We start from the raw sequence: 16,388 nt of genomic DNA on the forward strand, positions 1-16,388 counted from the left end.
AAATTGAAGTAATACCTAGCTCACGTGGAAAGGGGCAAATGGTTTGAGATCCTTAAAGGAAAGGTGCTAAAACTTTACAACTTGCCGGAAGCAGCCCAGGACAGATCAAGAACAGAGCCCTTCCTGTAGCACTACCATATAGGTGGATGGGGTGCTGTGCAAGAAGAAATAAGCAATGAAAGACTGAGGTAAGCTAAATAAAGTGAAGAATTGGGAATGTTGCCTCACCTGCAAATCCTTGAAATGCATGGGTTAATCCCCACTCTTTCCCTAGAACTTGCTTAGAATCCATGACATGGATTTTTTTTAAACACATACAGAAAGCTTAGAGACATGAAAAAGTGAGCTAAAAGCTATAAAATTAACAATAATGAAGTGTCAATTTATTACAACTAACAAATCCACAAACAGACTGCCCAGAAGTTGCCATCTCCATCCTTGGAGGCTTTTACAGTCAAATTGGCTCATCACCTAGGTAACCTGATCTGATCTCAAAGCTAACCCTGCCCTGAGCAGGAGGCTGCATGAGAAACTTCCACAAATCCCTCCTGACCTGGATTATCCTAACCTGTGTTCCTCCTCTGCGGTTCTTTGGCAGGTTCTTCTGGTTTCAGCCTCTGACTGAAGAGATTAAGTGTTTCAAGCCTTGCAATACAGACATGAATACTTGCGGCCTTAGGAGCTAAAACTCCCCTTGCAGTATTAAAGTCAGCCTTCCTCCCCAATAAAATGAAAACAGCTACGTGATCATCTGTTGCCAGGTAATGCAGAAGCTTTCAGAGTGCACCAGAATGGCCCAGTCTGCACAGGGAGGGTGTTAGAGATCACTCATAAGGAGCACCCAGGCTGTAACGTGCTTCACTTCGCTGCCCTGCCAGGTTTCAGGGCTCACTAGAAACTACCTTGGCTGTGAATGTGGCAGCCCACGCCTCACGTCGGTAACCAGGCTGCGTACGAGCATGGCGGGCAGGGCTGCGGGTCCTTGGCATCCCACAGTGGGCACGGCCTGAGCCCATCTCCTGGAAGCGTCAAACTAGACTGAGTCATACAGAATTGAGTCAAGTTCAGAATTTGAAAGGGAAGCCAAAACCTCTGTAAAATGCCCACTTCCTGATTAGCAGTAGCCAGCCCTCAGCTGGGTGCAGACTTGCCCCGGCCACCACCTTGTGTCACCAGCAGCGGTGGGTGCCCACCCCGAGCCCATCTGGCCAACACTCCCCAGGGCACGCTGCTACCAGTCTCCACTGATCTGTGCTAAACATTCATTTTCTTAATTAGCACGGGGAGAAGTACAATCGGAACTCCAGCCAAACCCATAAAACCACTCTCTGGTGCTGTCAGCTGTGCTTTCAGCTCCTCCTGGCTGGCAGCACCGCTGACTAGAGGCCTGGGGAAGCCAGGTAGAATTTATAGCGCTGCTTTCCAAGCCCAGTTGGTTGTCCCATACACTTCCACCAAAATAGCATCAAACTGCACTGGCAGTTTTATTGTTGCCTGAAAATTCAGTTGTTGTCCCTTCCTAGGGCACAGCTGCTACGTGCTGCTCAGGGAGCTCATCTGCTGTCCCATCTGTCCTCTGAGACACATGCAAAGAAACACCACGCATGGGATAACAGGAAGAATTGGAACTTATTTAAAATTTGGATAAAGGGAAAAATATTCCTGATGCCATTCCTTAAACATGAAAAGGAATCGACTGCTGGCAATAGAAAACAGCAGGGGAAGATGAGTGGACATAAAAAGGAAGCTCTCTTGGCCACCGAGCACATCAACTTCTACGCTGGCCACACCACTCTCACTACGGGTAGAGCATTTCCTCCCATGGGCAGCTTTTACAACAAGGTACTGCCACAATGCCACTAAAAAGGGAGCAGAAGCATTTCAGCAACACATCCTAGAGGGAAGAACAGCACATAGCCTCCAGCCTCCAAAAATTTAGGATCCACAGAAATTATTTTGGTGTTTCCAACAGCTGATATTCAGACCTACTGTGTTTTGAAGCCTGGGCTTCCGAAGTAACCAAACTTCCTTAGTTACATAGACAAAAGGCAAACCCAAGAGCACCCAAGTGATCGCTGCTTCACCACAAAGGCACTCGGATATTTCAGGTTACCCCTTGGGTCCCATCACCACTGAAAAAGTTGCAGCTTTTGCAACCCTGGTAACTCCACTGAGGTTGAAGCACGACAGCTGGCACGTTTGCATCTTCTGCACAGATTATGGCAATTCTCACATTACCTAAAAGCATCACACATGCCTTACAGAAAACCTAGCATCCACTATCTCTCATACTGCTAGATAATAGGAAGATTTTCTCAGCTGAAGACCCTAAGACTCAAGACCATAAAACGTTTTTTTGTTTGGTTTGAATTTTAAATTGTCAATTTTCATACTGAATTCTCAATAAAAAGCTTTAATAAAAAGCTTTCCTTTTTATTGGAATACAGTTATCCCACCAGACCAAGAGGCCTAAATAAACCTGCCAAAATCTTTGCATATTCCTCATCTCCTTCCCCTGTCTGCACAGGGATAGATGACTTCAATTCTCTGTATACTTCTCAGAGGGAAATGGCAGATTCAGTAGCTGAATTAGATGAACCCATTCTGAGCTGATCATCTGAAATTAGCTCACTCCATGCAAATGAGTGCATCTGCTACGAGACAAGGCTCCTCACTCAATGCAAAACTCGCTGCTTCTGATGAATGCTCTTAGTTTCTCTCTATTAGCGAAAGTAAGGTGAACAATGTAAGTCAGTCACATGCTTTCCTGGAAATTCATTTCTAGTGGGTAGATATCATTGTCACTGTACACAGGAGAACTATCACTTCTGGAGACCACATTTATACCATGGCTAAACTGCTTCTTAAGCATTAAGCGTGTAAGCCAGTTGATTCACTTCTTCACGCATAGGATGGTGATACTGCACAGGGAGCCAGTCCACGCAGGATGGATGTCAGAATGTAACACACCATTCATTAGCATTTAATGTTCCCAACACCTCACTTCACGGCTGCTGCTAAAGGTTTGCACGACGCCTTTCAGATGAAAATTTCCCCCATAACTCTGCTCGGTGCCCTGGAGAGTAAGCATCATTCGGAGGGGCATTTAATGAGTAAGCCATCTTTCAAAGGTAGAGAAGCCATATGTAGTTGTAGGATCATTTCACAGTTCCCATTCTCACAGGGAAAAGTGGTCACACGTGACAGAAAAGAGCAAATTAACCTGATCCCCCAATGTGCTAAACAAAAGACAAGTTACTAAGACCAGGAGCAAGAGGTTAAATGAATCCACAGAAAAACTGAGTACTGCGGGTCTGGATTGCAATCTGGCCACAGGCGTGAGATGCATGCTTCCCGCTTTATGAAAATCTACCAAGAGACAAGAGACATTACAACTGAGCAGGAAAGTAAGAGTTCCTATGCATCCCTGTGACCACCTCCTCCAGCACTGGACATCCCACTACTGGGCTAGGAATGAACGAGCTAACGAAAAACCAGGAACCTCCTCTTTCTCTCATCCAACACTGTTTAGAAAACAGCTAGGAGTTTGACTTCATTTTGACCCTACCAAGCTTACTCACAACACGGTCTGACCTACAGCAGAGAGTGTTTCATCTGGTTTTAGTCAAGCAGCTGTCCACACGTGATAAAAAGCACTATGGTGTGATGGCAGCCTTCCAGGCACACGTGAGATAAGAGCTTAATTGAACAAACTAGAGGTCGTGGCACTAGTTCATCAGTTCTACTGTCACAAAGCCTCAGGAGCACATTACCACTTACGCAAACCAATTGCTTCATAAGCATTTTCAGGGAACTTCAGCCACAAGATCTGTAAAAGCAAGACTGGGGTGTTGTGGTCTAAGTGACACAAGGTAAAGAACATTCAGTACAAAGAACACCACAAAGCAAAAAACTACAATGCTTTACTATATCAACTCACTTTTTTTTTTTTTTAATCCAGGGAGAAGCCCTGTATAAATTCTCATGACCTAAGTGAGGCTCATAATCCAGCCACAGGCTCGGTCTCTGGAGAGCTGGGTTTGGTGTCCAACACACCTTCCACAACAATTTGGGTAAAGCCAATTCACCTTTGCACCCCCTGCTTCTTCTATGAAAAGGAGTAAGCATCTCACCTCTTTGCTGCCTCACTATTCCAGCTATACACTCGTTGGGAAACTAGCATCAGTTTGGAAACATTTTTAATGCACTTCAGGTATTCATAATCATAAGGAGAGACCAATTCTCCATTTGGTGATCAGCTACTGAATTGCACAGATAACAGTAAAAGAGAAATACTGTCTACAGGCTGAAACAAAAACTATTTAAGAAAATAAGAAGATAAACATCAGAGTCCTTTAACAGAAGAAAGCAACACATTTCTGAAAAGCTGTAGGCTACAAAAGCTTGCACTCAAAGTTTAAAACTTTTTACACGGTTTATAAATTAAGCTACAACGCAAAAAGGAAATGCTAAAGACTTTATGATGAAGAAATAACACTTCATACATTTAAAACAGTATTTTTAAGATAAGTCTGCGGATAACACCTATTTTTTCCCTTCTTCATTCACCCACAGCTACCTAGTTTTGGTTCTCATATAAGAAGCAATGAAGTTGGGCAGTGCACAACATTTGCTGATCATGGTCACAAAATCATACGTTTTATAAAAGTTTAAGCCTACAAAAAAATGTTACCACAAGCAAAAAAACAAAGAGGAAGTAGGATTTTAAGCCAACATCTCTGTGTAATGTTTAAACCTGACATAGTTCAAACAACGTTATCTTTAGGACCATTACCATTTTAGACCATTTAATTACACCTTAAAACATAATTTTACATCCATAATTGGAATAGGTAGCATGCTTGTTTTCCTCACTTATGTTGCTTTATCTCTCGCAGTTCTACCACACAGAAGGCATTCCAAACTATACCCAAAAAGCATTAGTTTTTTTTTCCTCCCCAGTCATTTCAAAACACTATCACTTCCACAATTTCTCAACCAGCTGCATCGTTTCCTCATTGGGGTACTTTTGTTTGGGTGACTCGAACAACTTTCAAGGTTGCCAAGAGCTAAGCATTATAACAAGTGTCAACTGCTACCAAAAACAAATCTAGCATACAGATGATAATCTCCCAGTTTAAATACATCAAGTTTTTTTGTTTAAACAGAAAACTGAGCAATAAGCAGAGTCACCCAGCCAGTCCAGAGTTCATCTAAAACTGTATTTGGGTTCTAGCTTTTTCAAGACTACTTGCCCCAGAATCTCATCCCTTTACATGCTCACCTATTGCTTGTATGACAAAAGAACTGGCAACAGGTCTTGCCAGACCTCATCTGTCCCTATGCCACATCATTTAAAGGATTCCAACGCAAGGACAAGCATAGCTTTGTATGAGTAATGGCTTTAAGATTTCTCTCCTATGTTTAGTCTACTTGCATGCATCACTGTGTCCTAGTTCAAGGCATTGCCAAAATCTCCATCTCTGCCAAGGCCTAATCCACACAACCCCCCCAGCTCCTACGCCTAAGATGATCCAAAGCATGTACAGATGACATTCCTATTGCACAAGTGTAGATTAATGGCCAAAAAAGGCATCTGCATGGAGAAAGAGGAAAAAACAATCAGGCTATACTGGCTAAAACAAGACTGCAAGTCCGGCCCACACAGGAACATGACAGCTCTCTGGCAACTCAGCTGTGGCCAGTTTTTGATTGCCAGTTAAGAAGGGTTAAAAATGGATTTCAGAAGAACCATTACCATAATGATCACAACTGGGGGTCTTCGAGTGAACTAAAATCAGTGTTTTGGAAAGGAGTAGCATTTCTCATGTAGCAACAGGATTATTTCTCATACCATGCTATCAGTACACCGACCTACTTCTCACTTTTCCACTTGTTCTTCTCACTAACATCTCCAGCTATAGCTCAGCAGAGAACTTTAAAAACATCTGAAACCTCTTGTAACTTTACATGTGCATTTGCATAACTCTTTCACCAATGCTCAGCTACCAACTATGCATTTGTACCAGAGCAGTACAACAGACCATTTAGTCCTGAGCAGCTGAGTGACATATTTGAAGTTAATTTGAAGTTATCAAACAACCTGACAGCAAAATCTGCTATGCTAGGTGTTAAACAAAACCCTTCGCAGCATGAATAAGGAGCCACACATTACATAACTGTCTTAAGCCTTTTGCTTTCCAATTCTGTTCACATCCCCTCCATATATCTTCACAAGCACGATGCCATCTTCTCCCAGGATTATATAGAATACTACATTTTTTTTTTAATATTAAAAAAAAATAACACACTTCTATGCAGTAAAGATGCTTGACTCAAATATGTAACTCATGACACAGGAAGGATAGGGTTTTCTACAAAACAGCATTGAGAATTTTTCCCCATCTGGTGAAATACATAAAATATGATCAATGTAAATGACAGACTCAGAGGCAGCTGGGCAGACTGAATGACAAAATTTCTCTGCAGACCACAAAATGGCTTGGGCAACTGACATGCAACAGTCACATTACTGAAAAGGTTCAAAGATTCTTTAAACGGTGTTCTCAGACATGCACTCAGCCTCAGAAGTGAAGGCTACCTTTTAAAGCTTATTTTTTTTTCTTTGCCATCAATTTATGTAGAAGTCCCATGTAAGATGAACGGTAGCAGTCTGTCTCCATTGCTCTTTTCAAGTGAACAAAAGTCCATTTACCTGCTAACTAGAAGGCAAAGACTCCTACTTCCTATAACTGTCTGCAGATAAGAGTACCCTCAATTAAGAAATGTAAGAGATGGTCTTGCATAAAAGAGTAGAGGAAGGCAACAGTACTACTGCTACGTTAGATGCTAGTGTACCAGTATGATTTCTCCCTCCCTCCCACTTTCAAGCAGTTCAAGCTATCACCTCTTTCACAGTCAGCAGGACAGCAGAACTGTGGTCTCACTTCCAGCCAACAAGAATTCGCTCACTACAACAAAGAACTTACACCCTGATATAATCAACACATGTAAGTGAAGAGACTCATATAATGCTATGTAAAACTCAGTCTTTCCCCATTAGTCTGTTAAGATTGTTCCAAGAGGATTTCTCTTACAGACTGGTTATTTCTGATTTTCCCACAACAGAAAACTTACCAGCGTCTATAAATACCTGAAGGGAGGGTGCAAAGATGGAGCCAGGCTCTTCTCAGTGGTGAGAAGTACCAGGACAAGAGGCAGTAGGCACAAACTGGAACATGGGAGGTTTCCTCTGAACATCAGGAAGCACTTTAATTACTGTGTGGGTGACCAAGCACTGGTACACGTTGTCCAGAGTTCTGGGGTCTCCTCCTTGCAGATCTTCAAAAGCCACCTGGATGTGGTGCTGGGCACCCTGCTCCAGGTGGCCCTCCTGGAGCGGGGGGTGGGGGGTTGAACCAGATGGCCTCCAGAGGTCTCTTCTAGCCTCAGCCATTCTGTGGCTTCAATTCTGTGAAAACAAGATAAAAAGCTTCTAAAAAAGGTCATCTTAATTGCTCTGCACAATAGTATAGAATCCAGTTAGTGGTCAAGCAACAAATTGACCAATTGTAGAAGGTCTTGAACAAAGAGTGCAGGAAACAGGGTATTCATACCCAAGTAACTGACTTTAGGAGGCTTGATTCCTCCTATCTTTTGGAAGGAGAGGGCTTTGCTGATTATCTATTTCCAGTTAGCATAGAACCACTCTCCAATAAGTTGATGCAGATGAGGGGTTTGCAGCATAAAACCTGAGACAACAGCAGGCAGCAAGATGCTTATCTGGTCTGATGAGTTCAACAGCCCAGCTTCCCACTCCAGAGTCCTGGTTTTAAATTCTGTATTTCAGTCACTAGTGACAACCACCTTTGACAACACGCTACTTGCTTGTAAAAAAACAAACAAAAAAACACACTAGCCCAACCCATTGTGTTAACTTGATTTGAGTCAATGGCCTGTTTAAAGGAAACCTGAATGGGAAGACAAGTATAAACATCTTTCCCTCAGAAAAAATCAGACTTGTACAAGCTGGTTCAGTGACATACTTGGTGTGGAATGCATGCTAGCTGATACAATATAAGTTGCAGATAATCAGTTATACATCCATCACTATAGTTTATTTATTTTCCATGTAATATTGTGTACCTCTTTCCTTTTCTCCACAGATACTACATCTGCCTACTGCCTTCCTTTTATCATAGATGACAAGCTGGATATAAGGATTTTACAGCAAAAATGTTAACTAGGTGTTCTTTGACAGTTAACATACTTGAAACTGTCATTTCATGGGTATTAGGGCCCTGCCAAAGATTTTGGCTTTTCTTTTCTGTTTGGCTTCGAGGAAAACAGGCGAGGAAAACAGAGTTAAATGTTGACACGAGATTCCCAAATGCTTATTGTTGGCTGAAGTTAGTCTTTTGGAGATTTCTAAAAAGAACTGTCCAGAAGCTGTCTTGCCACGTTGCATCTAGGCAGATCTGTGGATTGCTTTACTTCTGCTACACAGATGTACTGGAACGACAACTTAGGTTACACATCCAGACTACGTCCAGTCTCCTCTCCTGGTGACTCTGTGTAATGGATAGCTAATGAAATAATAAGATATTTCTGTTCAAAGAATATCTGGTGAAACAGACAACATTAGCAGCTACAGACCTGCGATTTAAGTGTGAAAACGTGTTTCAAGGCATTCTAAAAACAAAACATGCAGACTGGTAAATAGTAAAATGTTTACAAGAACATCTTTGAGAAAAAATAATTATCACTATATACCTTGTCTCTATTTGCTTTATGCTTTTTATAAACCACAGGGACAGGAATTGGACACCATCCACTTCAAAATCCCATTTGTACCCATCACGTTTGTAACCAAAGCATTAAAATTTCCGCCGGGGGAATACAGTTACAGAAAAGCAAAGCTTTACCTGGCACATTTTTCAACAGTTTAAGTAGATTCACTATGCATCAACAGGTAGATTCTTCCATATCTCTAAGCACTGAGCTGAAGGAGGCCCAGCTCTACAGCTAAAAACAGCAGCAAAGCTGAAACTGAACACAGATGTGAAGAGAAGAAACACCCAAAGGTTATGGGCCATTATTTGTTATGTGGGGAAAACGGAAGACATGAAAAACATCCTCCTCTCAACCATAGTTACCTCAGAAAGCAGCAACAGTGAATACAAAGCACAGATTCCACATCCCTGTGTAAAAGCAGTCTTAGGGCATTCAATGCCAGCACTCTTCAAAACTCCCATTAAGAACTAAAAAGTACTCAATTATGTATTTACAGAGGTCTCCTCTACTTGAAGAGATACCTCAATCTCTTATACCTGAACACATTTTACCTGGATTGAACACACCTGAACCTGCAGAGCTTGTGTGCCCAGGAGGTTTTAGTGTTGCACTTCAGACTTCACCTCACTACTCAGGCATTAAGAAACATGCTCATAATCCAGCAAATCCTTAATAAAACCACTTACTGGGTAGAGTAACAGTCACTAACTCATTTGCCCAAGGCCACAACAGCGGTACTTTTAAACCTCCTGGCTCCCAGATGGGTCCACACACATCTTCACATAATTATGAACTCAGAAAAATATGACTTGCCTTTACATTCTCCTCAAGGTACAACAGCAGATTGAGTTAGATTTGCTCCGTATGCTTTCTGTGTAGTGCACGCAGTCACGTCAGTTGCATTGATATCTCATGATGCAACATAAGGCAAGTATCTTCGAAAAAATATTATAAATACAGATATACACAACCTAGGTACAAAAAGAGTCCGTCTGTTCTCTTAATTCAGGATTTAAATACAAAAGAAAAACATCATAGTCATATATCACTCTTCGCAGCTTTCTTAGCTTATTTTCTTCCCCATTAATTAGTTAAAACAAATGCTATGAGTTTTCTAGCACCATTAAGGAAATCTCAAAACTCTTCCAAGCTCTCCTACTCCAGAGGAGCTGGAGCCTGCACCGTTATTCAGACAGGTGACAAAATCTCGTTTTTCCATGCCCTGCCCCAGCTGAAGATCACTGACATGGAGATGACTTCTGATGACACGCACTGCCACCTCGTGTTACACTTCGGAACCGCAACAAAAGCCTGAAGAGAGACCCCACATTCAGCCTCGGGTGTTTTAGTCACATTTTTCACAGCTAGTGTCCCATAATAGAAGTGTCTAAACTTTTCTGCAGCTAACATCCAACCGAGGCTGCAACAGATGCAAGCCTCAATGGCCGCAAGGAGCAAAGATCACTCTTCTGCACTGACTGATGCAGGTATTTTGAGCAGCTCAGTCTTTGCAGAGACAGCTAGAGTTAGAGCAGCACAGGTACTACTTTTTAGGCCTGATATCCTATTCCTCTAGCAGGTAAATAGATGTTACAATACTTCAATGGAGGAAAAAAAAAGTGAGACTACTCTATTACTCCCTTCCTCAACCTGAATCTGATGATTAACTGATGAGTAACAGAAGCTGTCACCTTTAAACCCCTGGACTATAATTTGGTAACAGGTATTGCATCATTCCCTCCTCTACCCAAGGGAGATCTCATTTACCTGCAGCAGCTTGGTTTAGCTGAGCAACTATATTCTGCATCAGCAGCACACACTAGGACAGGAGCTCCAGGACTGACTAAAGAGGGATATGAAATGGTTGATCTCTCAGGAATCTGCAGCCACACCAACCCTCCTGCTGCCTCTTGGCCTCAAAGGGGATATGGAAGCAATCATTCCTTAAACCTTCTCAAGCCCAAAGCTGTATAATTACACTGTCTTGCAAAGCAGTCCCAAGCCCAGTGGCTGTATTACACCTAGTGGGCTTTGAAGCTGCATTGTCACTTTAAATATATATTGGATGGAAGTTTTATTTTCTTTATAAAAATGAAAGTGTCTGGGTAAATATGGTCATCAAAATGAAATGTTATGTCTAAATAAATAGCACACTATCAGAAAAACCTTTCGAAGTGCATTGTATCTTTACACAGACGAAAATCCTGAAACACCAGTTTTCCTCCATGCTGGAGGACACTAAGCAACCCATAAGACATTACTATATTGTTAAATACTTACACAACATCAAGCCTACCTGTTTCATTTCTATACCAACAAGGAAATTGAAAATACTTGGATTACCTTGTTTCTCATAAAGTATCTATTATAATAGTCGTGTTATCATAATTCACAGAATTTGCAAACTTAATTCCAGCATTCAGCAGGAGTCCTTCTTGCTCCAGCAGACAGCAGTTTTTCCGATCAGGTGAGGTGGCAATCAAGTGTTCAGAGGGACACATACTAAAATTAAGCAGCATTCACTGATCAATTCTGGCACAAGATTAGATTTAGTTTAGAATAACATTATTTTTTTGCAATGTTTGTTTCTTCCCTCACCCGACCCAAGCAGAAAAAAGCAAGACACAAGTCTTCTGCCATACTAATGTATTCCATCTTTCAAAAAGAAAGACATGATTTTAATATTACTTAACAATATGTTAAAAAAGTAGCCAGTTAGGCTTCAGTGTTAATACAATTATACACTCTATAACAGATTTGATAGTGTGAGTACTGTTCTTTTTAAATTTTCTCATTCTGCAAGTATTCTTACACAAGCTGGCTACAAGTCAGGAAAAAAAATCAAAACACAAATAGCGTAACTTGTACACTCTTAAACAGTAGATTGTGAAAGAACTGAGGAAATACTTGTCCCATAAGAGCCTCTTTTTCATGAAGTCATGTCAGGAGAATTCTGGAGCAGATGAAAGCACAACTGACTAGGTCCATTCCTTTGTCAGGAGTCAGAATGACAAAACATAGCTAAATGCAGAAGTGACAGGAGCCACTGCAGATGATGCAAACTAGTATTTTGGCCTCCACCCAAGCCTAAGCAATTTAAAGTCTTTGAGGCCAAGGCATTCAGAAGGAGATGGAAAAGAGCTATTGTTCCAACTCCAACGGCATACAGCTACAATCAAGTAAGTCTCACTCACAGACTACAAGCACACAAGCTAACAAATTCAGGTAGAAAGTGGCAATTTTTCAGTCCGCAAGAATTATCAGGCCAAAGGGTTCAGTGCAGATCCACACAGCACTGGGGACAAGGCAAGGCAGCACTGGCTCAAGACCAGATAAGCTCTCAGCACAGCAGGACAGGTAAGTGGAGTTGTCATTCATCGATTCCTGCAGGGTTCCCTCCCCATATTGTGTCATTTCAATGTGCAGCAAAGGTGGTTTTTTTCAAGCTAAAATTGGACCAGTTGATGGAAAGTCTCTGCCTCGTCTGTCTGGCAGAATCCAAGCAGAATCTGAAAAAAAAGCAATAGAGTGAAACTAATATTCTTCAAAAAATCAAGCCACTGATAGCATCCCTTTTCAAGGGTCATTCCCATTCAGAAGTACAAAACTTAAGTCATACCATGAAAAAAAAAAATCACTTGCCCCCTATTCATAAACCAATTTCTTTAAACATCCCTCTATTATCAAGAATTGGGAGAAGAAGCAAAGAACACCGCATATTTAGCAACACAGAAGCTAGCTGAATGTTAACTTAAACCAGAGCTGACATGGCTGTATCTACCAAAACCCTTGTAATAGTAAGAACGTAGGTAATTTATAAAGCAGAAGCACCAATGGCATTGGACACTGCTTTTTCTAACACCAATCTTCTGAGTACAGCAAAATTGCATTTGAGACAAAGACGTAGTGAAAGGAGATTTGTTTATAATATAGCAGATAAATAGTCCACATGCCTGGAAAAAGCATCTTTAGAATAAAAATGCACTTAGTAGCTTTCACTGGACACAGTGCACATTTATGGAGAAACTTGTGAAAGCTTGGCATGTGCTAAGAAACAGGTATTTCAGTGACGATTAATTCGTGCTTAAGTCCCTTATCAAGGTATGCTGTAGCTTGATTAGGCTAAAAGTTCAATTACAGCATCAAGGTAGCTCATCTGTAAAACCTTTCTCTGAAAGAAAGGCTACACACCTTCTGTAACAACTGAAAGCCAAGTAAGGGGAGCAAACAGAAGGAGAGAAACAGAAAAGGTACAGGGGAGGGTTAGAAGAACCATACTTATTTTGTTCTTTCTAAGCCAAAGTTAGAAAAAGTTTGCAAAATCAATTCTGAAGTCAAGATGTAATTAGTTTATCTATCTATCATCCTACTACAAAGAAAGGATGACAAATTAACAAATTATCATTAGAAAGGATGAATTCAACCGATGTTGTTAGCTTGCCGTTGATCATATTGGTAACTATCCAATGATGGAACACATTAAACGTGTCTTCATGGCATTCCCCTAGAACAGCACCTATCAGGGCACAGCAGGCACCTCTTCCCAACAGGTACACACACAAAATTGGACGCTTTCAAACAGATGAAATTAAAGGAGTAGATGATATCAATCACAGAATTGGTTATAAAACAGTAGAGTTATAGAAGTTCTAACTGTTCATTTGGAACCATGTTTGACAAACTCATTTCCAAACTTCAGCCACAATCTGTAAGTAAAGGACACTTTACTCCGTTTATCCTATTGAGAGTAAAGAATTGGTGAAAAGAATTTTCTTGTTTTATTATCACAGACACTACAAACTTGAATGAAGCTAAGAATATTACCTACAACTTGTAGCACATTGTAGCACAGTACTTGTGCTATGCCAACACTAGTATTACTTAATATATGCCAAATTTCGTTTATAAAACCTACCTTTTAGCTTAAATAAAGTTGGTTAATTGGCACAACTCGGAAAAATACTTTTTAAGAATAGAGTATGTACCACTGAAATTTCATCTTCCATATGTGGTAACATTAATTTAAATCTGGCACATGAATTTCATACAGAAATAACCAGCACAGAGAAGCAGTTGTCCTTCACTAGACTTGGATATTCACTACTTCCCAGGCACATTGACTATCAAAAGTGTAAGTTTAGAAAACATTTGAATTCCATACCGAAAGCCTGATCTTAAAATAAACAAAAACACCCTTTAAACAAATAGTTTTACTTGTTTTGTGAAACACTACTATTGATTCCTAAATTATTAAATGCTAATGGATCTGTAACCGTTCAGCTTTGGCTATCACAATGAAAGACTCCCTAAGAAGTATTTATGGGAAACTAGCACGCCCAGCCACCATTAACAGATGACAAATTTGAGTAATCTATGGTATTATTGAAGAACGTGTGCTATGTTACACACATATGACCCATCTTCCTGTATATCAATAATTTAAATATAATCTGATGCATAACCCTCCGGCAAAGCAACCAAAACTCAGAAGAACAAAGTTGCACGAACATCTGTTCATTCTTTCTTGATGCTGCACTAGTGTAAGCATGCCCTCTTAATCACTAGTATAAGCTATTACCCACAGTTGTGCCATCTATATTTCATGTACAGTAAAAAATTCTGAAGTAACACCTCTTGTCAAGTAAAAAAAATCATGAAATTACCTTTTACAAATACATGCTCTGAAATTTCCATGTTTTAAATGTTCAGTACTTATCATCTAACATTGAATTTTTATATCTGGCCCCCCCCCCCCCCCTTTTTTTTTTAAACACTAGCAAGTATTTTGTCTGTCTGGATAATAAACATTCATTCAAACTTCGCTTATAGAAAAGGTGGTAGCTGATGACATTCTGAAAACCTTGATGAGAACTTGGGGGACACAAAGACGATGCAAGGAATTGGTCATTAAATACACTGGAAGCACCACAACATCTTTATGGGCAGGGGTTACAGCACTTTACCTTTTAAAATATTCCACTTCTCGCTCTGTTTCATCCATTTCCACACTGTCTAGATCAATGTCTTTGGGTAGAAAAACATCATCTATGAAGGGAAAAGGATTAGACTTGGTTAGATTCCATGGGGAGGAAGGACAGAGAAAGGAAGAAGCTTGAACAAGCTGCATTAAAGACACTTTTAGCGAACTGTCTGAACTTTGTGGACTACTGATTATTTGTATTTAGGCTGAATTAATAGCAATTTATAATTGAAAAGCCACTTCTTAAAAACCTTACAACAGTATCTCTGCTCAGCCTTTAAAAGGAGTTACACCAGGAGTAAGGAAGAGACAAATCAACAGTAAATGTACTGATCACATGGATCGCAAAAGATCCGATAAGCCCAGAATACATGAGAAAGGTCAAATTATACAAGGGGAATGACAAATCCGGCAGCAAAAGAACACTGTGTGCCTGAAATTTGTTGGCCTGGCTACTAAATAGACAGCTCTAGAACATTTTAAGAGGAGTATTCATAAAGAAAAAAATTCAAGAGTTCTTTGTAGAGACGCTGCACTCCTCCTGGACATTGTAATCAGACTGTCTGCAAGTCGTGCTATGTGCAATTAGGAGATTTTTAAAAACATTTTTCTAATATTTTAACATGGAAGGAATTCAGGCGTTAGCTATTATAACAAAGTTGGTGTATATTACTGTCTCAGTATATGATTCTCTTGTACTTTCTGGAATAAGGGCATGCTTCAGGAAATGTAATGCTTTTTGTAGAAAGAAATTTGAGAATTTTCTTCACGTAGCCTCTTCTTACTTCACACGTACTCCATTCTCACTTCATGTATACTCCATTCTCACCTCTGAAGCAGCCTCAGAACGTGTTCCAAAAACAGTGAGACTGAACACAACTGAAATCACCTAGCACACGTGGCAACTTTCCATACTCCCTGGATCTAAGGGAACAGATGACTTCTCTAAAGGCACTCCTGACAGTTCAAAAACTGTGTCTTGGCCTTGCAACTGACTTCAGGAGAACTAGAAAGCCTTGTAAAGCCGGGCTCCCTGTACCCTATTTTCTTCAGCCACTTTATAATGAAGAGTTAGAAAACCCTGCCCAAATATTTTTAAGAAACAAATCACAACAGCAGTGTTCACTGCCTTAACACTTCATTTAACACTGAATTCAAAAAAAAACACGTTACCCTAATTTTTACAATTATTTTTTCCTTAGTTCATTTTTTGTGCCTTTGCTAGTTTAATACATCAATCCCATGTCTTCAGGAAATTGCAACCAAATGAGAAGTGTATTACATTATCTTTTAGTTCTAAAGTCAGAACTACTCAAAGCAAAGGGACTACCTCGTCCAGATTCTTCAGAGAGGAGCATAATGTTTCTGAATTTATAAAGAGATAACGTCCTTGTTCTTCTTGACATTTGAACATTCAGAACCTGTAAGTATACTTCTTACAGTAGCAGAAAAGAAGCGTGGGGGTGCGTGTACATGTGGATATGCGGAGAGGGTGAGATGCAGGAAGTACCTAAATGCAGGAAGCCACAGCAACCTACCCACCCACTCCTATTCAAGGGTTTCCTTCAAATGTCTGTAGGACCAGGAGAAGAAACCAGACTAGCGTTTTGTTTTT

The 16,388-nt window shown here is 40.5% G+C and overlaps 1 protein-coding gene across 2 annotated transcripts in view; it reads right to left on the reverse strand.

Annotated features, from left to right (window-relative positions):
* Positions 1-11,424: 11,424 nt before the first annotated feature.
* FAM193A (family with sequence similarity 193 member A) overlaps positions 11,425-16,388 on the reverse strand; it is a 77,694-nt gene continuing 72,730 nt past the window's right edge. For both annotated transcript variants that reach the window (XM_035325174.1, XM_035325173.1), the window contains 2 exons: positions 14,757-14,838; positions 11,425-12,302 (listed from right to left, as the gene is read on the reverse strand). In XM_035325174.1, coding sequence (XP_035181065.1) covers positions 12,209-12,302; positions 14,757-14,838 — 176 coding nt within the window. In that variant the 3' untranslated portion in view covers positions 11,425-12,208. The remainder of the gene's footprint in view (positions 12,303-14,756; positions 14,839-16,388) is intronic.

Source organism: Oxyura jamaicensis, chromosome 4 (assembly GCF_011077185.1).
Source record: "Oxyura jamaicensis isolate SHBP4307 breed ruddy duck chromosome 4, BPBGC_Ojam_1.0, whole genome shotgun sequence".
Taxonomy (NCBI): domain Eukaryota; kingdom Metazoa; phylum Chordata; class Aves; order Anseriformes; family Anatidae; genus Oxyura; species Oxyura jamaicensis.